General features: G+C 43.8%; 2 protein-coding genes across 2 annotated transcripts in view; one reads left to right on the top strand and one right to left on the bottom strand.

The window, feature by feature from the left end:
* SORCS3 (sortilin related VPS10 domain containing receptor 3) overlaps positions 1-24,406 on the bottom strand; it is a 620,228-nt gene that overhangs the window by 307,066 nt on the left and 288,756 nt on the right. The window lies entirely within an intron of this gene.
* On the top strand, positions 17,097-18,235 carry LOC102991258 (magnesium transporter NIPA2-like). The gene is given in 1 exon segment (XM_055081257.1): positions 17,097-18,235. A coding segment is annotated over 1 exon segment (954 nt). The 5' UTR covers positions 17,097-17,242; the 3' UTR covers positions 18,197-18,235.

The raw sequence follows: 24,406 nt of genomic DNA, 5'->3' as shown, positions 1-24,406 counted from the left end.
CACTTTTTTTTTTTTTTTTTTTTTTTTTTTGTGGTACGCGGGCCTCTCACTGTTGTGGCCTCTCTCGTTGCGGACCACAGGCTCCGGACACGCAGGCTCAGCGGCCATGGCTCACGGGCCCAGCCGCTCCGCGGCATGTGGGATCCTCCCAGACCGGGGCACGAACCCGTATCCCCTGCATCGGCAGGCGGACTCCCAACCACTGCGCCACCAGGGAAGCCCTGTCCACAGCACTTTTAAGGACTCTTGTGCATACGATGGCCCACCTGGAGAATCCAGAGGGCTCCCCTGGCAAATGTGCCAGGCAGGTACTCTCGGTAATGATCGCCATCCTGTGCCAGGCAGTTTCCAGACAGGCAGGGGAGAGAAAGCCACAATAACGGTCAAATATTTTAACGTCAGAGGATGAACAGCCTTAATTCCATCTAGAACTTGAATTCCCCCTTCACAGATTCCAGGGATTAGGATGTTTCCAGGAGGCCATTTATTCTGCCTACCACACCCCATTCCAGAGGCAAGGAAATGCCAAGCCTGCACCTGGTGACTTGCCGAGGTCACAGCTGGTCACCAAGTACGAAAACTGGGGCTCAAACTCAGAACTTGACCTTCCAAGTTGAGTGCCCTATCCTTGCTGTGCTCTGTATTGGTGACATGGTGAAGGAGAGTGAGAGGACACAGCAAGGGAACAACAGAGTGAGCGCAAACCCAGGAGCAGAAAAGAATCAAACGGAGAGCAGGAGAGACTTTTGTCCACCACTCTCCCCCTTTGGTTTCCGTCCCTTCAGTTGCAAATTTGACCCCATTCTCCCCAAACAAAAGAGACCCTGGCAGAATGTGGTTTTTTTTTTTCCTTTTGGGTTTTCAGGGTGTTGGGTTGTTTGGTGGTGCTTCCTCTCTTTCTCAACGTGATGCAGGATGGGAGGGGACAGAGAGGTGGCAATTTTGCCAGGGAGGTACTCTAGGTAATGATCCATCATCCTGCACCAGGGGGTCCCCAGACAGGCAGGGGAGAAAAAGCCACAATAACTGTCATAAACGGAGAAGAGGGTCTTCCAGGTAACAAGGTAATGAGGAGCCCCAGCTGCCTGCCACAGTCAGGGAGAGCGGGAAGAGGCAGGAGAGGAAAGACTGAAAGGGCGAGAGATGGAAGTGCCCAAAGGTTGCAGTTTTATATTTTGCCCCAGTGACTGCTGCTCTGTGTGTGCGCGCGCGTGTGTGTGTGTGTGTTTTCTCTCCCCATTGCTCAAAGGAAGAAAGCACCACACACACTCTCACAAACTTTGTGTTGTTGTTAAGGATGGAGCAGCACATTTGTCATAAAGGTCCACTGTCATCTCCAATTCCAAAGCTCGCAAAGGATCCACCCCTATGGTGATTTAGATTAATCGCTTCTCATTAGGAGCCAAGAAACAAACTACAATGAGAGAGCTCCTCTCAGCCACAGCCCACTGTTGTGGTGTATAATTGCCGAGAGGGAGAGCAGAGGCATACCAGAGAGTTGTCAGATGTAAGTTATAGGTTTTTAAGATCTAATCATTCTCTATGATATTAGATTAAATGACAGTCTGTATTAAAGAGGAAATTACATTTCAGTTTGTTTTCTTCACTTTTCCCCCCTTTCCTAGCTAGGGTTTTCAAAGAGCTCTAATCCCACAGCCAAGGGCCAGAAAACGCCCTTGACAATATACTTGAATAGGATCAGCCCCAGGACTTCCCTGAACCCAGAAGTCTGTCCAGAGAAGCGGGACTGAAACTGTGCAACTCAGATGGGACTTGAACCCATGTGCCAGGACTCGAACCCAGCCAGAAGTCAGGTTGGCACTTGAACCCACGGTCTTTTAATTGAGATCACACATCTGGTCTCAGGACTTAATGAAGCTCAGGTTCTTTATGTTTCACTGCAGAAAGAATTCAGTGAGAGACAAAGTGATAGGTAAGAAGTGGATTTATTTAGAGAGAAACACACTCCACACACAGAGTGTGGGCCATCTCAGAAGGCAAAAGGCCCTGATAAGGTGGTTAGTTTTTATGGGCTGGGTAATTTCACAGGCTAATGATTATTCCAATTATTTGGGGGAAGGGGGTGGAGATTTCCAGGAATTGGGCCACTGCCCACTTTTCGGCCTTTTATGGTCAGCCTCAGAACTGTCACGGCGCTGGTAGGTGTGTTACTTAGCTTATGCCGATGTATTACGGTGAGCGTATAATGATGCTCAAGGTCCACTGGAAATCAAATCTTCCACCATCTTGGATATAGTTGGTTCTAACTAGTTTTTGTCATGTTCTATAGCTATGTCATTCTTTTAAAGGTTGTGCCCTGCCCCTTTCCCTCCTGTTTCAGGACCCGAGATAAATGGGAATATTCTCTTAGCTGAGCCCCCTCCATCCAGGAGCCCCAGGAAACTGGCTCCCCTCACTCCCACCAGAGCTGTGCCATCTTAGCCTCTGACCACCCTCACCACAGCTCCAGAGTGTTTCTTTCGGTGTTTGTGGTGGTAGAGAGATCCCTTACAGAATCCCATCACATTTAGAGTTGGAATCAAACATCCCTTGCTTTTTCATTTAGTCATTCGGTCATGTGGCCAATCATTCGCTCACATTCGCTTATGTGCTGGATTCTAGGATGGTCATGGGAGAAACAGGGTAAGACAAGATTCAAATCCCAACACCATTTATTAGCTCATTTATTAGTTCCTTGACTTCAAAGCTTCAGTTTTTGCTCCACTGTAAAATCCAAAAGGAACACACCACCCCACCACCATTAGAGGAGAAAGTAAGAAAGAGAACTATTGTTTGGAAACTTCTGACGCACGTTGGCAAACTCAAATGTTGGGGTTTTTCTTTCCTTTCGGCTCCCCACAGGGCTGAGAACAGTTATTCTCAATTAAGATGAGCTTAATTGAGGGCTTATTCACAGGGCTTCCCTATGAATAAGCTATCCAAATACAGCAGGAATTCACTCCATGTCACCTTTCCCAATTATTCACAGGGCCTCCCTGGTGGCGCAGTGGTTGGGAGTCCGCCTGCCGATGCGGGGGACACGGGTTCGTGCCCCGGTCCAGGAAGATCCACATGCCGCGGAGCGGCTGGGCCCATGAGCCGTGGCCGCTGAGCCTGCGCGTCCGGAGCCTGTGCTCCGCAACGGGAGAGGCCACAGCCGTGAGAGGCCCGCGTACCACAAAAAAAAAAAAAGAAAAGATGGTGACAAACACAGAGGATCAGTTTGAAGAAGGAGGTGAGTCACTCAGATTGCAGAGCTGAGATGTGGGAAGTAAAAAACATATAAAGATTGATATTCACTGTTGTAGAAGGATGTATCTGGTCCCTAAAGCACAGGAAAGGAGCAGTGGGTCAGTCATCCAGTACCGTGCATCCTTGGGATACACAATGTCAGATTACAGAGAACAGACTCATTAGCCTGGAGGTCACAGTCTCTCACTCACTGGTTCCAACAGAACTTTCCAACCCCATGTCCTCAGGGTGCCTATACTCTTGAAAAGAGTCACCCAGTTCACTCTTCTTCAAACATCTTACTTTGCCACCTCCAAGCCACTGCTAATCCCATTCCTCTTCCTGGAAAGCTCTTTTTACACTCTATACACCTAAACCCTATCTGTCTTTTAAGGCCAAACCCAACGTCCTCTAAGAAAGCTCCGTGGATTCCTCCCTTTTCCCTCTGTAGTGCTTTTTAGAGCTATGGCTACCCGCTTAAATTAGAGTAAAACTGTAAGCTCTTTCATGGCAGGGAGAGTTCCCTCATCTTTTTATCCCCACACCCCCAAAGTCCGAGTTAGTGTCTTTCAGAGGGAGTTCAAAAGACCAACTGCTTGCTCCATGCCGCCTGCCTTTGTGAACTCAGCCTGAAGGAGCAGCCGCTGCATCCCCGCAGGACCATGGGATGTGGGAAAGGAGTCACGGCAGAGCCTCTAAATGGTTCCTAAGGCTTCTGATCACAAGGGGCACTGGTCACCTCTGCTCTCACTGCATTCATTGGCCAAAGCAAGTCATATGGCCACGCCTGCTCCCACTAATGTGAGGTATAGAATCCCCCCAGGGGGAGAACCCCAGGGGCAGGGTGGGGGGCAAGGAATATCTTGTACTAATAATACACCTGAATTCCACTCGCAGGTATATACTCAAACAAATCAAAAACAAACACTTAAACAGATACATGTACATTCATATTCACAGCAATACTATTCACAGAATGTAGCCAAAACATGTGGAAACAGTCCAAACATTCATCCGCAGCTGAATGGATAAGCAAATTCTGGGACATATACATGGAACATTACACAGCCATAAAAAGGAACGAAGTACTGATAATATGCCACAATATGGATGAACCTCAAAGACATTATGCTAAGTGAAAGAAGCTGGTCACAGAAGGTCACATATTGCATAACTCCATTTATATGAAATATCCAGAACAGGCCAGTCCATAGAGATAGGCAAGTTGGTGGTTTCCAGGGTCTGGGTAGGGAGGAACAGGAAGTGACAATTTAATGGTTACAGGGTTTTGGGGGGTGATGAAATGTGTCGGAACTAGAATGAGGTGGTGGCTGTATAATACGGTAAATGTATTCAATGTCACTGAATTATTCACTTTAAAATGGTTACTTTTATGTTATGTGAATTTCACCTCACTAAAAATAAAATAAAAGAGCTATGGCCAACACTGGTTGGCTCCAGCCTCCTTCGGCCATGCCAAGAAAAACTAGGATGACAATACTAAGCGGAAGATACTAGTAAGTGCAAAACTGACTCCCACCTGGCTTGTAAAGTGACCAGTCTAATAAACTCCTCTGCTTCATGAAAATTAATAACTATATAGTTGGTCTAAACAGGTCCCACAGACCACTACCATCAGGGAAGCCTGAACAGCTCTACTAACGTAACAGCCCCCTATTGGCTCATGAGTCTTGGCACTGGTCTATTTTCTTCCCAGTGATGTCCAACTCCAACTCAGGCTGGAGAATCTACATAAAGAACCCACATGACCTGCTGATGTAAGTGACAGTTCCCGGCAGATGACCCCTCCCAGGAACAAATCCCATTCTAATTGCCTCAAGCCTCCTCTTCCTATTCCTTAAAAATTAACATTACCAACAGGTTTAGTGAACAAGCAGAGGCCCCTTCATGCCCAAGCACCATGCTTGAACGCTCTCATTTTAAAGGGAGGTGTACAGGTGCTTCATACAGCTTCACGAAGCGTGTGTTATAAAACCGCCTCACCTATACGGCTTTCATATACCACGGCAGTCCGTTGAATTCAATCCCATAAAACCCTAGCAATATTTAAGTGTTAAAGGTGACTTTCACTATGATATTTATTATTGGGTAATGAAAAATGGGACGGATAGCCTTCAAACCTCCAGGCAATGGACTGAACCACGTCTCTTCTAAGCTTTTAATAATAGGATCACCATATTTCCTGGAAATGACACAAATCCCCAGAGTCCCTTTCGAGATTCCCTCTTGGCAGCATGAATTTTCTTGACCGTTTTTTGTGTTTGTTTGTTTTTCGTTTCATAGAGACCAAATCCCGTATCAGTCAGAGGACACTCAGGTGGTTAAATATTTGGATCTGCCTTTTCCATCAGACTGGATGTTTTTAGGACAATCTTGCCCTTCCCATATGACCAAGAGTTCCCTATGACTCTTGGTCTCCCCTTGTTGTAGATACCCCTACAGAACCCAATATAAAGAGCTATCCAAATACAGCGGGAATTCACTCCATGTCACCTTCCCAACTCTGGACCCTCTTGGGTCCTATGTCCTATTGCTATTATACCAGCTAGTATGCTTATTGCCATCTATTGCTCTGTATGTTTGTGTCCTCAGCAGAATGTGACATCTCTGAGAACAGTGACTGTATCTGACTTCTCTTTCTTTTCCCCGGCATTCAGCCCAGTATCTGGTACATTGCAGATGTTAATAGATGTGTCTGTGTGAAATAATCATTAACTAACTCCGAGAAAACTATTATAGAGCAGAATCATCCATCACAACTCTCTCAATGTACAGTTGAGGGCACATGAGAGATTTAGCGATCTTCTTAAAATCCCACAGTTATCAATGATATAATTGTTAGCCAATAGTGGCACCTTGGATAAGACCATCTGAATCCTCTGAAATGCCTGTTAAACTCTGCCTCTTCCTAGGTCCCACCGCAGACATACCGAACTGGGATTTCTGACTCAGAGAGCAGAGCCCTGAATCGGCCTTAGGACAAGCACCGAGATTATTCTAATATACGCACATGGGTCAACACCTCACCTTTACAGTGTTTACAGCAAGAAAAACTATTTTTCTCCAGTTCCTTGCAGAACAGAAGTAAACTGCTAGTGCCAGATAACCCTCCATCAAGGAGGTGGCCAAGGAGAGTCTGAAGAACTCGCGCGAAGTAAAATGGAGCGTGAAATGCAGGTGCAGCCTTCACACGACGGGTCGGTGTCCCTGTACTTAATGGAAAATCAAGGGCTGCAAGAGAGAAGTCTGTGGCCCCAGGGACAGAACAATCATAGCAAGGGAATCAGGACAACATTTGTTAATATCCTTCTCTGAATAGCCTTTAACCCCCACTACTCTGTCAGAGGTGAGGTCCCCAAATATCCGTTTCGTAACTTCGCTAACTTCACACTAAGCTCCTAAAAGGTGTGTGTCTTTCCCCCTAAAGAGTCTACATTTTAGGCTTTCTAAACACCACCTATTTACAGAGTTGGAAAGAAATCAGCCTCAACTGTGGAGCGATGAGCTGCTGCTTTCAGGTTGTACATTTAGTTTCTGGAATAGAAATAAGCAGGAACTAGCCATCCTCTCTCCTCATTAATAGGCAAGAGTCGCCATCCCTACCAGTTTACAACATGTTAACACAACCCGAGCTACTCCGTGGTTGTCGTGCCTAGCTTAAGGTGACGTCAAAGGGAAACAAGTAAGTATTTGGTGTCACTGTGTGTATGCATTTAGGCTACAGAGGCAAGCATGTGGGGACGGAAACTTGAATCTGATCAGAATGGAGTAAGCACAGCTCTCAACTTAGTCCCAAGGTAAAACACGAGAGGACCTTCAGTCTTTGTTCCTGCCTCACGGTTTAATGAATACACCAAGGATCGTGGACATCTAGACTAGGCCAATTTAAGACTAAGGGGAGAAAAAGTATAGCTCAGAGCAGTGCATTTCAAACTTGAATATGCTCATGGATCACCAAAGACCTTATTAAGATACAGATTCTGGTCTAATAGTTGTGGTGAGGGGTGTGAGATCCTGCACTTCTAACAGGCTCCTAAATTAAGCCAATGCTTCTGGGTCTGCAGCCCACACATTAACTAGCAAGGACTTAGAGGAAGTTAAGTATTCTGAGAAACAGCTGATGTAGTGCTGTCACCTGAAGGGTTTGTGGAACCATAGATTGCTGTCCCCTCTACCACCACAGTGTGTGACTCAGGAATTCTGGGGTGGGTCTGGGAATTTGCATCTCTAACAAGTTCTCAGGTGATGCTGATGATATGGTGCAGGAACCACACTTGAGAACCACTGGGGTAGTAGAAGAACACTGGACATGGAATCAAGCAGAAATGACTTCAAATCTCACTGTGGGGCTAACCTGCTCTGCTCTCTGAACCTGGTGTAAAAGCAGATAATAACTAATATCTATGGGTTGGTTCATTGGTTTGGGTGGGAGTTAAATGAAATGACGTACATAAAATATTTAGCATAGTTTGTTAGGCCCTCCTCACAATGGACAATTGTGAACTTCCTTCCTATTGTCAAGATTAGCCAGAAGGAAGAATGGCTGAATTATAAGAATATCCTGGGATGTGGCTTCACGATATAAGGCATCACATCAAAAGCCAGCTTTGCCCAGAAGTCAAGATAATCATGAATCTGTGTATTGTGTCTGCTTTGATTTGCCCATGTCTGATCTTCCACCTCTGACATGTAGACTGCTAGGTAAAACTGATTGATCAGTTATTTACTTAATTGAGTCTCACACCATGCAAGGCAGTGTGAAAGGTGCCTCTGAGACTGGGAATTGAGCAATATGGTTTCTACTGTCAAGAAATTCATAATCTTGTAGAGGACATTCAGTCCTAAGTAGTGTGAACTTGGCCTGTTTATACACGAGAGATTTCATAGGGAATATGCAAGACAGAATATAAATACAGTAAGTAGCATTAGTGAAGACTAAGAAGGAAATTATCTGTAAATAGTAAAGATAACCAGAAAATGGAAATACTGCTAGTGCCCACTATAGATGCCCAAAGGGCTCTGTATAGGAATAACTATTCCTCTGTAGACTAGAAGGTCAAAAAAGTAGACTTTCTTCAAAAACACATTCAAGGGGCTTCCCTGGTGGCGCAGTGGTTGCGCGTCCACCTGCCGATGCAGGGGAACCGGGTTCGCGCCCCGGTCTGGGAGGATCCCACATGCCGCGGAGCGGCTCCGCAACGGGAGAGGCCGCAGCAGAGGGCGGCCCGCATACCACAAAAAAAAAAAAAAAAAAAAAAAAAAACACATTCAACTTCAGATACTCCTGTTACACAATCACTTTGCTGAAATCATTTATATTTAAGACCCAGGCTTTTAGTTATGAGACCACTGAGAGAACAGTATTTACATATAAGTCTGTGGATTTCACCTTTATATAAGAATCACCTGGAAATCTTGGTAGACCATTCACACCCCATGCTACATGCTCTGGAGATGCTGATTCTGGAGTTCTGAAGTAAGAACATAAACCTCCCAAGCCCCCTTTTCTTCCAAGACAGCACTTCTCCAGTCTGAGCTGAAGGAAAATATTGCTTTTCCCCAAGCACTGAAACTAGCCCTTCTATTCCAAATGGAAGTTTCCAGCAGGTTTTCTCCAAAACCAATTTATAAAACATTTTCGTAACTAAACCAGATCTATAAAAACAGCTTTAAAATCATAATCACAATCATAATAGCTAATATTCCTTGCTCTTGCTATGTGCCAAGATGTTATGCTAAGAATTTTTTTCATGGGTCCTTCATTTAACCCGTACAAGGACTCTATGAGTTAACACTCTATTAACCAGTTGTCAGAGAAAGGTCCAGCAAGGTAAAGAAGCAGACAAGATCATACTGCTAGAAAGTACCGTTGCAGGAACAAAAATCTGATATTTCCAACCCCCAAACTTACTTTTGTATATACTACGCTAAAATTAGCATTTTGGCTAAGCGGGGGGTCAAAAAAGGCAATAGGCAGTATCTCATTGGCTGTGGGTAGTGATCACACATGGCTTCATTTCAGAAGGTGACATTTTGAAAATGACCTTGAATGGGGTAGAAGGTTAATAGGAAATAGAGCAGAAGAGTGTTGCAAAGAGGGGCACAAAGGTGTAAAGGTGGGGAAACTCAGAGGAGTCCTGGTTTCTCTATTCTGCTTACTGTTACACTTTATTTGCTCCACCTTCACCTTCTCTCTTATCGCCCTGGCTTCACCCTCTGCATCTTAGATTGATGCTTTCTGTGACTTAACCTGACACCTGTACAGGTGGGCTCATGCAGCTTAAACAAAAACTGCACACAAACTAAACTTGTGTATAAATTGGGAGTTTGGAATTGACATATACACACTACTATATATAAAATAGATAACCAACAAGGATCTATTGTACAGCACAGGGAACTCTGCTCAATATTCTGTAATAACCTAAATGGGAAAAGAATCTGGAAAAGAATAGATATATGTATAACTGAATCACTTTGCTGTACACCTGAAATTAACACATTATAAATCAACTATAGTCCAATATAAAATAAAAAATTTTTAAAAACCAAATTAAGCATGTAAATCGAATCTTATTCCTCCACTGACTCATTACCATTTCCCTTCAAATTGATAATTCAATGTGCAATTTAAAGTTTCTCTCTTTTAGGTTCTCCACCAACTAGCTAATGATCTGTGAATGAACAGTGAAATACACCAAGGCACTGACCAATAAGTTCACTACTTGCTCCACCCCTCCCTCCTCCATACACAGGATCTCAAAGCCCACCTATTTCACAATTCGAAATATTTATATTGTGGGTTTTCTTATAGGGAACACGAATTTAAGCATGCACTTGTTTCTACTCAAAAAGCCACAATGAACAAAGACCCAAAACCTAGACCAGGCCAGATGACTACTTTAAGGTTCTCTTTATTATATATGTATGTGGAAGGAAAATAGAATATATTAATGAAAGGTAGCAAGAAGTTCCAAGAGACAGCATCACATTTCCTAAGAAGTAGAAGGTGTAAGTCATACTTAACTTCGTTTCTTAATACTCTATACCTTGAACCCCTAAGAGAATGCCTACTCTGTTAAAATGTTTCACTTTCTTACTGGGAAAAATAATTCAGTTCATCTATCATTTTCCTGAACTGCCAATTCCAACTAAAAGCCTGACTTCCCAGGCTTGAACTACTTTCCAAACTATTTTGCTTTTCCTCTGGCATGTAAGCAAAAAAGCTCCTTCTATGACCTGTGTCTCCCCACTGACACCCAAACACAAACATAGTATCTGTGGAAAACACAGCAATTTAAAGTCAAAGCGAACACTGCAATTTTTAATAAAGCCAACTCTCAATTTTCTGCCTCTGGAGTGGGGCACGGATTATGTATGCTCAAGGAACCTATTGTTATTTTAAACATGGAAGAAAAAACAAAACTTGGCTTTTACTGTCAAAGCTTGGTTATTCATACCATGGAGAAGACCTGGAAGGGTGTATAATCCCAAATGGTAACTAATCAAAGCATTTATTTTTTCTTTATATCCTGGATGGTGGTCTTTTCTGCAACAAATTAGCTTGAATGAGCTTGGGCTACTGTTAGCATGGATTTGCCTTCCTTGACAAAGTAAGTAATATTTAGTGGGTGGCTGGGAGGAATGAGGGTAGTAGCAAATGGGACAGGGAGAAGAGCGGCCTATAATTAAATACTTTGCATAGAGACACAACTATGAATAATCAACACCAGGATAATGGAGTTGTCTATCCCATTTGTTAACTCCTAAGAGGCACATCTGATCTTCATTCCCTTCCCGTGTGTTCTTCCAATCGAGGAGGTTTCTTTCATTAAAGATCCTTCCTTTGGACCCATGAGGCATGTCAGGGTCAAAGAAGGGGAAGACACTGATAGATATCAAAGTGGAAAGTCAATAACACGAGGGCAGGGCTATATTTAGGGTTTTAACTACTGTGTCCCCCGGCCTGACAGCCTGAAGATGCTGTGAAGTGAAGGCATCCATATGTCAACTCGGTTCCCAGCTGTACCACTTCTCTCATGAGAATTTCCTCATTCCACTCCACTGACCTCCACACTGCTGACCTTGCCCAGTTCTCCATAATCACCTCCATACCCACCCAGCCTCTACACTTTTCATGCCCAACTGGATGCCATGTGATATCTGAGTCTGGCTTCCCAGATCCTTGATGTTAATTTCTTTATCTTGTATGATGCACCTACATAACAATTTATGGGTAATGACCCACTGATTTGGTAAAGCCCTGATTTCTGGGTTTTGCAGGCTGCCCTTTATGACCTCTACCAACACAGCAGAACCCTGGGGATGGACTTAAACGGCTGAGGGGGAACACAGCTAAACCCTGGGGAGGTAAGCAGGACCCAGAGGCACTCAAGACAGGGCCAGGCAGAGGTCAGTATCCTGAATCGGTCAGAGAGGTGGACAATGTACACTTGGGAAAAGCACGCAGCTTATATATGTGTTATTTGTTACTTAAGGCAAAGCCCATTCTCAGTCCTGCTGGGAGTTCTCTATAAGGAGTCCTTTAAACATTCTCACTCATTTTTACAATGACAAAAATAGCTCTGGTGTCCAGGCGAAAGCAGTTTTGTTTTTTGAATGCTTATGTCCAAGGTCTTTAAAGACCATAAAATGCAGTGCTGGGTCAGGAGGCGGGTCTTGGTAAGCAAGCAAATGGAGAAGACAACTCTGAGTTGATGGGACTGATGTGTTACTGCACAGGTCAGCCTCACTGTCCATAAAAGGACAGCAGCACCTCTGTTCTAGGAGATCCTCTGGGCTTCTGGAATCGCTGAGCCTCCCTCAAGAGGAGAGAGAACGAAGCTCTTCTCTCTAAATCCCAGCATTTTCTGAGCCTTCCTCAGTCCCAGTAGCATATGGGATTCTAAATGGTACCAGTCCTTCTTTCTAATACCCATAGAGAAGGGAAAATTTTCCCCAATCTGCATAAACTACAGCAGGCACGGACCTTACTGCTGGTCTCTGCCAGAGAACCTTTATTTTTCAAGGTACACCTCTCTCCAACAGCCCTTCCTTGGTCAACCACATTCTCCCTCCGGGCAGGGGAAACAGAGGAACTCTCTGTATGTGAGCAAAAGAAAAAGTGATGTAAAGAGCAAAACAAATTCCGTATGCTAACACATATATATGGAATCTAAAAAAGAAGATTCTGAAGAACCTAGCAGCAGGACAGGAATACAGACTCAGACGTAGAGAATGGACTTGAGGACACGGGGAGGGGGAAGGGTAGGCTGTGACAAAGTGAGAGAGTGGCATGGACATATATACACCACCAAATGTAAAATAGCTAGCTAGTGGGAAGCAGCCGCATAGCACAGGGAGATCAGCTGGGTGCTTTGTGACCACCTAGAGGTGTGGGGTAGGGAGGGTGGGAGGCAGACGCATGAGGGAGGGGATATGGGGATATATGCGTATGTATAGCTGATCCACTTTGTTATAAAAACAGAAACTAACACACCATAGTAAAGCAATTATACTCCAATAAAGATGTTTTAAAAAAAAAGTGATGTGACTGTGAGGGTGGGGGTAGCAGATTAGACTAGGTATCAGTGCTAATCTTAAAAGGCCACACCTTGGCTTTTTCTGGAACATAAGCTGCCATCACCTCTCTCCATCACCCATGCCGGGCACTGCAAACAACCCCAGCTTGCCACCCTCAGAGGTGAGTTTGGCTTCAGTGCAGACTCCTGTTCCCCGCAATCCCTGTTCCTTCTACATCTGCCTTCCCCATCCCCACGTCAAAGGGACAGGCTGAAAGCTCAGAGGGAGTGAGGGCTCCTATTTCTCTAGGATGGAGAAATCCCACCAAGGAGGCATAAAACTCTTAACTCCAAATAAAGAGAAGCTGCTCTGATGCCTTTGCTCCCTTGGGCCACATGCGATTGGTTCCCCGCAGAAGGAGAGGGGGAAGGATAACGGGCTGTGTGATGCCGGGACGTGGGCGCACTCCCTGCCAGGGGAAACTGAGAAACAGTGGAGTCAGTAAGGCTACCGACCTGCAGCCAACCTCACCTCCCTCCGAGCAGGAGACGGTCCCAGCGTTTACAAAGAGTTCTGAGTGCCCTGTCTCCGCGTCAAAGCCCCTGGGATGGTCTGACTACCACAAAGCACTTATCGAATGATTTTGGTTTCTGCTGATAAAATAGAACCAGACTGGTTCCACTGCAACCATACACACCATTCAGACAGAAAGGGAGGGACCACGTGACCCAGGCAGGGAGCAATGTGGCTAGAATTCACTGCGCTGCTGTGAAACAGGAGAGGAGGGGGAGCACAAAGAGGGGGGCCCAAAGGAAGAGATGGGAGACCGAACAGGAGAGCGGAAGGAACCAGCCTGGCAGTCCTGTGTTTGTGATTCTTCATTCTCAATCCCCTGTGGGCATCTTACACAGCCCCCCACCCCCTCCGTAGCCAGTAGTATGTCAAGAAATTGTTGTCCCCACCGTCAAACCTGTCACTTCCTGAGCACATGCTATATGCTAGTCATTGTGCGAAGCACTTTCATGGGCTACCTCATTTGATAACAACACCCTAGAGGATACGCATTAATATTATTCCATTTCACAGATAAGGATACTGAAGGTTTCAGGACTCAAAGTACTCACTCAAAATAACACTGTTAATAAGTAGTAGAGCCTAGAATTCAGGTCTGCCTGAAGCCGGCATGGGGGCTCTTAAAAACCACACCAGACCGCTGCAAAACAGCAACCACCTAAGTCAAAGCCTATTTCCATAGCCCCCGAAAGGGTCGCCAAAGCTACTCAACTTCCCCAACATGAATGAGGATTCACTGGCCTGAAGAAAAAGCACAGCATGGAGCAAACACACTTTTCTTTTGGGTGGGTGTATGTATGTGTGGTTAATTTTTTGAAAAAACTGTGTGCTGCTGAATAGAGCAGCCATGAATCCCCTCTTAAATCAAGGTGCCTCCTTAACATTACAAAATAATTTAATGTAGACAATATATTGAAGTCAACATACACAGAGTTCACGGGTGAGTGTGCCTGTGTATTTACTTCTGACATAAACAAAAAGAACATTTAGCAGCCACTCAGAAAACCACCATGTGTCCACTCTCTTCCAAAAGTAACCATTATCCCCTCTTCTATTAACATTCATTTCTTTTGACCATTTTTAAATGTTATATCAACAGAGCTACATTTGCCTGTATGGCTCCACATTCTATGAGATTAATCCATCTTGTTGCTTGCTTATAGCAGCAAAATCTCTTTGCTGTATAGTTTTCCATGGTATAAATATTCCATAACTTATTGGCCCATTTTTCTATTAATGGACCATTTGAGTTGCTTCCAGATGGCGGCTTTTATTGCTATGAACATTCCTTTACGTGCCCTGTGGTGGACATATGAATGCACTTCTGTATGATATATACCTAAGAGTAGAATCGATGGGTCATAAGCTACATATATGGTCAGGTTTAGTAGCTGTTGCCAGTTTTTCAAGGTGGTTATAACAGTTTCCATCCCTCTCAGCAGTGTACAAAAGTTCTAGTTACTTTACATCCTTGCCAGCATTTGGTATTGTCTATTTCTCATTTTAGCTAATATGTTGGCTATATGAAGCATCTCAGAGTGGTTTCATCCTGCATTTCCTGATGACTAATAAAGTTGATCAAGTTTTCATATGTTTATTGGAAATTTAGCTATCTTCTTTGATGAAATGTCAGTTCAGGTCCTTTGCCCACTTTTCTATTAAGTTATCAGTTTGTTTTAATGATTTATAGGCATTCTTTATATATTCCAGATATGAGTCCTCTGTAACATACATCTTACAAACATCTTTTCTTATTAAGTGACTTATCTTTTTACTCTTATAATGCTTTTGTTGAACAGAAGTTATTTAGTTATTAAAGTTCAATTTATCAATATTTTCCTTTATGGTCAAAACTTCGTGTGGCCTAGTAAGAAATATTTGCCTCTCCGGAAGCCATGAAGATAATCTCTTATGTTTTTGTTGGGGAGCTTCATGATTTTAACTTTCACATTTCTATCTGTAATTCTTCAGGAATGGTTTTGTGTAGAAGTAAGATAGGAGTTAAACTTCCTTTAAAAAATAATAGGATATTCAACAGACCAAGTTACATTTTTTTAAAAGAACACCCTCTGTATCACACCATTTCAATGTTACTTTTGTTATAAATCAAGCAACTATATATATATGTATATATATATATATACATATATATATATATCTGTCTACTTCTGGGCTCCATTCCACTGGTCTATTTTTCTATCTTTGTGCTAATACCATACTGTCTTAATTACTGCACCTTTAAATAAGTCTTGACATCTGATAGTGTAATTACTACAGCTTTTTAAATTTTTTTCAAGATTGTCTTATATGCTTTTGGTCCATCACATTTTTCTATAAATTTTAGAATCAGCTTGTCAAATTCCACAGAAAAAGTACACTAGAATTTTTATTGGCCCTGTTTTGAATTAATAGATGAGTTTGGGAGAGAATTAACCACATAAACATGGTTTTATTTTCAATGTATTTAGGCCTTCTTTAATTTCTCTCAGCAATGTTTCATAGTCTTCTGTATCAAGGCCTTGCTCATTGTGTACTACTGTATTCATTACCTTATTATATTACCTACATATTTATCAGATATTATTTGATGCTATTATACCCAGAACCTTTTTTATATTTTTTATTTTCTATTTGCTTATCATCACATAGAATTTTATATAAATATATAAAATATAGATATATGGTGTGTATATATATATGCACATACATATTGTATCCAGTGACCTTGCCATATTCACTTATTAATTCTAGTGTTTTGTTTACAGACTCTCTTGAATTTTCCACATAGACAATTGCGTTATCATTTCCTTCTCTTTAATCCTTATACATTTGATTTCTTTCTTGTCTTTTCCACTGGATAGAACCTCCATTATAATGCTGAATAAAAGAGGTGATAGTGGGCATCCTATTCAATTCTCACTCTTAGGGGAAAAACATTCAAAATTTCACAATTAAGTGTGATGTTTGCTGTGGGCTCTTAAAAAGTATATATTGGCCGTGCCCCTTGGTCCTGGTGGCGGCGGTGGGGGCCGGAGGTCGTCCGGGACAGGTTCCCCTGGGCGCTTCTCCATGGAGGAAGAGGAGCGCACGGCTGCAGCCCCGGATGCTCGCACTTCCCACTGGACGGCGACGAAGGCGGTGGCCGCGCGTTTAGCCGGCCGGCCAGAGGCGAAATATATCATTGGCTGCTGCTTTGGGGGCTGAACGTCCTTCTGGGTGTCCATTGTTGTCCCCACGTAGAGCGAAGGAACTTCTCTGCACTTCCAAGCAGATTCCGACTTGCCGCTGTGTCCACAGATGTCCTGTTTTCAAACTATTTGAAGACTACATCATCTTGCCTCCAGCAACAGCAGTTTCTCTATTTTTTTTTTTTTTTGTGGTACGCGGGCCTCTCACTGTTGTGGCCTCTCTCGTTGCGGACCACAGGCTCCGGACGCGCAGGCTCAGCGGCCATGGCTCACGGGCCCAGCCGCTCCGCGGCACGTGGGATCTTCCCGGACCGAGGCACGAACCCGTGTCCCCTGCATCGGCACGCGGACCCTCAACCACTGCGCCACCAGGGAAGCCTCAGTTTCTCTATTCTTGATCAATGTAATTCACAGGAACTTTTATTTATTTATTTTTTTAACATCTTTATTGGAGTATCATTGCTTTACCATGGTGGGTTACTTTCTGCTTTACAACAAAGTGAATCTTTTTTTAATTTAATTTAATTTTATTGTATTTAATTTTATTTTAGGAACTTTTAAAGTAACAAACGAAATGAGCCAGGGCCGTGGATAATGTGACTTTTATATTGGTCTGGGATTGGCTGTGAGCTCCAGCATTTTCATTGGAGGGAGTTTCATTTTGAGAAAAAAAAAAAGGCCTTCTGCGACCTGCCAGAAAAGGCTCCATGAGAGCAGGTCAAGGTGGCCATGCATATCTTAAAGAGTGGTTGTGGTGGGCTGGGCTGCTATCAATGGGAGCTGGCAAGGTGGCCAACTTTGCTGCCTATGCCTTTGCACCAGCCACCCTAGTGACTCCGTTAGGGGCACTCAGTGTCCTAGTGAGTGCCATTCTTTCTTCATACTTTCTAAATGAAAGACTTAACCTTCATGGAAAAATTGGATGTTTGCTAAGTATTCTGGGATCTACAGTTATGGTTATTCATGCCCCAAAAGAAGAGGAGATTGAGACTTTAAATGAAATGTCTCACAAGCTAGGAGATCCAGGTTTTGTGGTCTTTGCAACACTTGTGGTCACTGTGTCCTTAATATTAATCTTTGTGGTGGGACCTTGACATGGACAGACAAACATTCCTGTGTATATCACAATCTGCTCTGTAATTGGAGCATTTTCAGTCTCCTGTGTTAAGGGCCTGGGCATTGCTATCAAAGAGCTGCTTGCTGGAAAGCCTGTGCTGCGACATCCCCTGGCCTGGATTCTGCTGCTGAGCCTTACAGTCTGTGTGAGCACACAGATTAATTACCTGAACAGGGCCCTGGACATATGCAACACTTCCATCGTGACTCCAATATATTACGTATTCTTTACAACATCAGTTTTAACTTGCTCAGCTATTCTTTTCAAGGAGTGGCAAGATATGCCTGTTGATGATGTCATTGGTACTCTGAGTGGCTTCCTTACAATCACTGTGGGAATATTCTTGTTGCATGCCTTTAAAGACGTCAGCTTTAGTCTCGCAAGTCTGCCTGTGTCTTTTCGGAAAGATGAAAAAGCAACGGATGGCAGTCTCTGTAATATGTATGAAGTTCTTAATAATAATGAAGAGAGCTTCACCTGTGGAATTGAACAACACACTGCTGAAAATATCTCCCGAAGAAATGGAAATCTGACAGCTTTTTAATAAGAAAGATGTAATTAAAAGGTTAATCTATAATTGTGTTATAAAGTGAATTTGAGTATCAGAATGTGTCTGAAAAAGCATTGTTCTCACATAATGTTCTCTAGAGACAATCTTTTTTAAGGTTTCACTAATCTGGACCAAGAAATTACTTTTCTTATATTTAAATGATGGTAGCTCACTAAAATGACCTCAGTACATGGCCACTTTCTTTTAACATTGTATTATTATAGAGGTATTTTAAATTTTCCTTCATCAAAATCTAAATGCACTATGACAGTTTGAAGTCTATAAAAATGCTTTATTTTTTCATTGGTGATGAAAGTCTGAAATGTATATTTGTCATGTCCACTCTCAATTCTTGACCATTTTAAGGCTTTTTGATTTAAGAAAACAAAATTAACTCAATGCATTATCCTGTAATTTACCTTACCTGTAAAAAAAATAAAATAAAAAAATATATTTATTTCATCACGTTAAGGAAGTTCTCTTTTCTAGTTGGCTAAGAGGGATTGATATGAATGAGTACTGAGTGTTATCAAATATTTGTTCTGCATCAACTGAGATTATCATATGATTTTCTCCTTTATTATGTAATTGTGGTGAATTACATTTCATTTTTAATATTAAAGTCACCTTGCATTCCTGAAATAAGCCCAACTTGGGTGTGATATATTATCCTTTTTATATTTTGCTGGTTCAAATTAGCTAATGCTTTCTTAAGGATGTTTGCATCTGTGTTCATGAGGGGAATTAATCTGTAATTTTTACTTCTTTTAATGTCATTCTCAGGTCTTGGTATCCAGGTTACGCTGCCTTCATAATGAGGTGGAAAAACTTCTGCCTTTTTCTATTCTCTGAAGAATTTCTCTAAGATTCCTCGTATTTTTCCCAAACATTTGGAAGAATTCACTGGTGAGGCCTTCTGGGCCTGGTGACTTCCTGGTGGAAAGACTTCATCACAGATTCAGTTTCTCCAATAGACACTGGACTCCTGAACTTTTCTAGTATTCCAGAATATTTCAACAGTTTCTCTAGAAAACGATAGTATTTGACTCCTAGAAGTCCTCAGGAAATGCTCCAACCCGTTCCACTGGTCAGATTCCTCCACTTTGGTCAGACTCTCCTTCACAGTCCTGATCTTTTAGTCGGATCTCCTTGATTCTCATCCTATCTCGGCATCGCCTCTCTGATGAATACAAGATGTTTTCATCATTAAAAAAGAAAAGACAACCCCTGTCCTTGCAGCAGGGTGATTTATTGAGAATTTAACATAGCAGGATAACCTATTAAGACATAACATTGTGTCTTCTTTCTCAGTGCTCCAGATTCATCTGGCTGTAACAAAAGCTAGGTCCCATTTCCCCACATAAACCTTCCTAGACAAGCAGCCAGGGCTTGGTTTCCAAGCACTGGACTCTCCTTTCCCCCAAAGGGGACATCACAGCTTTCTTGTTACTGTGTTTCAGAGCCTGAGCAAGAAGAGAAAGAGGCTTGTACTTGGAAGCCAATGCTAAAGACATCTTTGCTTGTTTCTCCAAGGCCTAGACCAATCCAGGGAAGTTAGCCAGATTGTCTACATTTTGGTGCTCTGGTTGAAAAGAGAAAAGTCCAAATCCTTAAAGTCTTATTCAATAACAGTAAGAAGAGCTGTTGCTCTCTTAGCCTGATCAGCAGCATTCGGAGTGGCAGAAACTCAAACAGGGGTGCCTGTGAGTACCGACTGTATATATATATATAGCCTGTGAATGAAGTCAGTAGCCTTGAGAACCCTCAGGAAGATATGCACAGAGCGAGTAGCAATGGCTTCAGAGCGAGCCATGGCTGAATGGACCAGAAGGACACTTGTCAAGGGCCAAGTGTCGTGAAGACCATCACCAAATGAGGTTAAAGATGTTCCCACTCTTCCCTGGGTTGTGTAAAGCCCAGCGTTTTTATATGACCCACGGGGGAGAGAGCCAGAAAGAATAACTGGTATGAAATAGATCAGTAAGTCTAGCAATTAAGGACTCCAGCTCCCAATTTCTTTTTTCATTTTTCAATAAAAACAAATTTAAGAATCTTAAATGTGATCTATCTTTTCATCTCCAAGTGTTGTGGAACTATGCTCGCATCTCTTTGCACTTTTTGGAACAGGGTCAGTGTGGCAACCGACCAGGAAATTAATTTTCTAAGTCGGTTTTGGTGAAGGGTAGTCACTTCATAGAGCTCCAGAAACAGTTTGGCCTGCCTTGACCTCCCTCTTTCCCGGTGGCACTTCCACCCAGAGGACAGAAAATGTCCTCTAAACACCCAGCATGTGGGCCCAGTGGGACAGCCTTAAGGAAGTTCGGAAAAATAGCAGCAGGGACGTGACATGGAGCTCAGACGGTTCACCTGCTCTGGGCACTTTCTTGGGTTATTTTCACTCAGTAATGGCTTATTAATGTCAGCTTAGTCAAAATGAATGTCAACCCAGTGCCACCCACTGTGTTAGGCACAAGGAAGCCTGGACAGATAATGCATGGTTCTCGCCCTGAGGGATTCAGTGTTTAGCAGGGGAGACAGAGACATGAATAGCTGAGCTGCAGGGAGATTTATACTAGGAGAGGAGATAAACAGCATGCTGTAAAAGCACCAGGGAGGGAGTGATCAATTCCACCGCAAATGCCCCCCTCCCCTTCCTCATCTCTCACCCCCCCAGCAGAAGGTGCTAGGCTCTGGATTCTGGCAGAGGATGCTGGGGAAAGATTATAAGCTATCACAGCTAGAAGCCATTAGTCCCGCTGCAATGACAGGAGAAGCCAGCAGAAGGCTGAACACAGAAGGTGAGTCCAGGATGGAGCAGCCAAGCTCAGGTGCCATCTGGACCAGGAAAGCAGATCCGGGAAGCTGGGATAAAACCTGAAGCACAAGCCCTCTTGCTTAGTTAGCCCTCCACAGGCCGTGCCCAGGGAAAGGCTGAGAACCATCGACAGATGGCTGGCATCCAGCAACCCTGGAAATGCCTCCAACACCTGCACTATGGTCTCCCTCCAAGGCAGCAATGAGAATGCTGTGCTCTGAGAGCATGCAAGACCTTGCACCAGGCACTATGATGGGTACAAGAATGGGAAAACTCAGTCCAGACCCTGAAAGATCTAACCGAATTTCTATAGACAGAGACATTAAAAGATGGTACACAAAGTGAAAACGCCAGTCAACGTGGGAGGAAACACTGGGTGAGTTGACAGGTAAAGGTCTCTAGCAGGAGATGACTCTGCACGGGGCCCTGAAGATGGTTAGAATTCAAGTAAGTAGAAAGAGAACAGGGAGGAGCATTCCAAGAAGACACTATGAGCCCAAGCACAGAAGCTGCCAGGACAGGCGAAAGGGAACGTGGAGTGTCCGAATCCTACAAGAGTAGCACATACAAGTTAGATGGAGCAGGAGGAAACATCTGGTAGAGGTGAGGGGGGAGCTTTAATCCCATGAGTTTGGCCTGAGTCCTGAAGGCAATGGACAGTCGCTAGCAGATTTTGAGTCGGGTAGGGACTGCATAAAAGCAAATTATCATGGGGCTTCCCTGGTGGCGCAGTGGTTAAGAATCTGTCTGCCAATGCAGGAGACACGGGTTCGAGCCCTGGTCCAGCAAGATCCCACATGACGCAGAGCAACTAAGCCCGTGTGCCACGACTACTGAGCCCACGTGCCACAACTACTGAAGCCCGTGAGCCTAGAGCCCGTGCTCCGCAAGAAGAGAAGCCACAATAAGCATATGCACTGTAACGAAGACTAGCCCACACTCTCCACAACTAGAGAAGGCCCGCGCACACCAATGAAGACCCAATGCAGCCAAAAATAAATAAAATAAATAAGTTATAAAAAAAGCAAACTGGGCTTCCCTGGTGGCTCAGTGGTTGAGAGTCCGCCTGCCGATGCAGGGGACACGGGTTCGTGCCCCGGTCTGGGAAGATCCCACATGCCGCGGAGCGGCTGGGCCCGTGAGCCATGGCCGCTGAGCCTGCGCGTCCAGAGACTGTGCTCTGCAACAGGAGAGGCCACAACAGTGAGAGGCCCGCATACCGCAGGAAAAAAAAAAAAAAAGCAAATTATCTCACATAACACTTCTCCCTGAAAAACATCCCTCCCTGACCAATAAAGGCCACTCAACTGGAAGATGTCAAAGCACAGCCTAGTCTCAGATTATAAACTTACCTCCCAGCTACTGAGAGCCATATCAGCTTGAGAAGGTTTGGTCTCTGCACCAAATTCATTTCCCAGTTAAAAATTTAAGGCACTAACAACAGTAGAGAAAGAGGCAAGCTGAGGTTAAATGGGTTCCCAAAGCACCAAAAGCCCTGGAGGTACAGAGACACATTAAGCGGCAGCAAAATCAAAGGGTAAGACTGGAGTCCAAACTCTGCCCGTCAGTCATCCTCCACCAGGTCAAGCGTCTACCACCTGGCTGGCTTCCATCCCCACTGGTGCTCAAATGTGAACCGGTCCTCACTGCTGTGCCTTGTAATTAAAGGTGAAAGTACACACAAGCACTGCCAAAGGAGAGGGGTCAAACACGTGGGAAGCCATCACTGGAAGTGCCCAGTGGTGTAGCAAGGTGCGTGCACCAGTGGGATTCTGCCACCACTTTGCTGAGTGACCTTCGATGCACCCCCTGGAGGTGAGAAAGAACAGATTCGCCCATTCCTATTGAGGCAGGCATGGGGATTGGGGCATCTGCCTGGAGCTTAGTGGAGGGTTGTCCACCCGAAACCCAAGCTTGACTTGGCTGGGATGAACTGGAGGAAAACCTATCACAGGCACCATCCATATTCAGATAGTCAATGTTGCTTTGCCTCGTGGTAAGTGAAGGTGACATGAGCTTTCAGCCAAACAGAGAGAACTTAAACTGACTTACAAAAAAAACACATATTCAGCGTTAGCAATCTCTTAGAATGGAACTTGAATTTTATAGTGAATGCCTGTAATAAATTTAATATTCAGCTTCCTGGCATTCAAATTAATACCCACTTTTTCTAGAACATGCTCAATTTCTAAAGTGAAATTCAGCTGCAACAGCGATGTGTAAACCACCGATCCACTTTGCAAACTCTAACTCATCTTTTAAGGCTTAGTCAAATGTGACCTCTGTTCCAAATCTTCCTACTAACCCCTTATGGTAAACTTAATCACTCCCTCCTCTGTGTTACCAAAGCATTTGACACATACCTCTATTATAATATGTTTCCCTGGTCAGAGACCAAGTCTTCTTCATCTTGGTGACCCCGGTGCCTGGCACTGTGCTAACCACAGAGTAAATTTTTAATAAATGTTTGCTGAATTGATGTCAAACAGGGTTTATTTGCTCTTAACCCTAGGTTCAACAGCAAGAATCGCAAACATACTTTATTGTGGAATTTACCTTTGTTTGCCAAGACTTATGTGTGCTCTTAAGCATAAGCCTGTCTCCTAGGATCTAGACCTATAAATCCAACTGCCTAAAAGCCTTCATACCTGGATGTTGTCACCCTCAACATGCCCCTACCAAACTGATTATCTTTTGCCCCAAACCTGTTCTTTCTCTGTAGTTCATCTATGTCTTACAAACATCCCCAACCTCCACTCATTTACCCAGCCACTCAACTGAAATCCTGAAAACCACCCTTCAATCTTTTGTATCCCAACATCCAAGCAAGCACTAAGTTGAGTTGATTCCACCTCTCTATCCCTTCTCAAAGCCTACCCCCCCTCGCCCTCCTTCCACCACTGCAGGAGTCCATGTCCTCAGCATCCCTTGCCCAGAGCATCATGTCAGCCACTAGTTTTCTGCTTGCTTTATTTCAAATATACAGTTCTATAACCTGGTTTTTGTTTTTTCTTATGTGTAACGAACAGCTTTTAATATCAACAAACCTAATCTTCAATCACTACATAGTATTCCACCACACTAATGTATTTTAATTGACTAATAAACCTCTCATGGTTGGGCATTCATGTGACTTCTAATCTTTTAAATAATCATTTTAAAAATAATAATAATTTTTATAATAAGGCAATGTCATACTGGACTCTGAGGTCAGTCTCACCATCCTTCACCCTGTTCCCTGAGTGACCTTTCTAAGAAAGGTGCAATGACTCCCTACTCCATATTCTGTTAAGAACAAAACAAACAGGGCTTCCCTGGTGGCGCAGTGGTTGAGAGTCCACCTGCCGATGCAGGGGACACGGGTTCGTGCCCCGGTCTGGGAAGATCCC

This window comes from Physeter macrocephalus, chromosome 20, assembly GCF_002837175.3.
Source record: "Physeter macrocephalus isolate SW-GA chromosome 20, ASM283717v5, whole genome shotgun sequence".
In the NCBI taxonomy this organism is placed as follows: domain Eukaryota; kingdom Metazoa; phylum Chordata; class Mammalia; order Artiodactyla; family Physeteridae; genus Physeter; species Physeter macrocephalus.
Note: the sequence above shows the minus strand (reverse complement) of the source record. Positions and strands in the feature narration are given on the sequence as shown.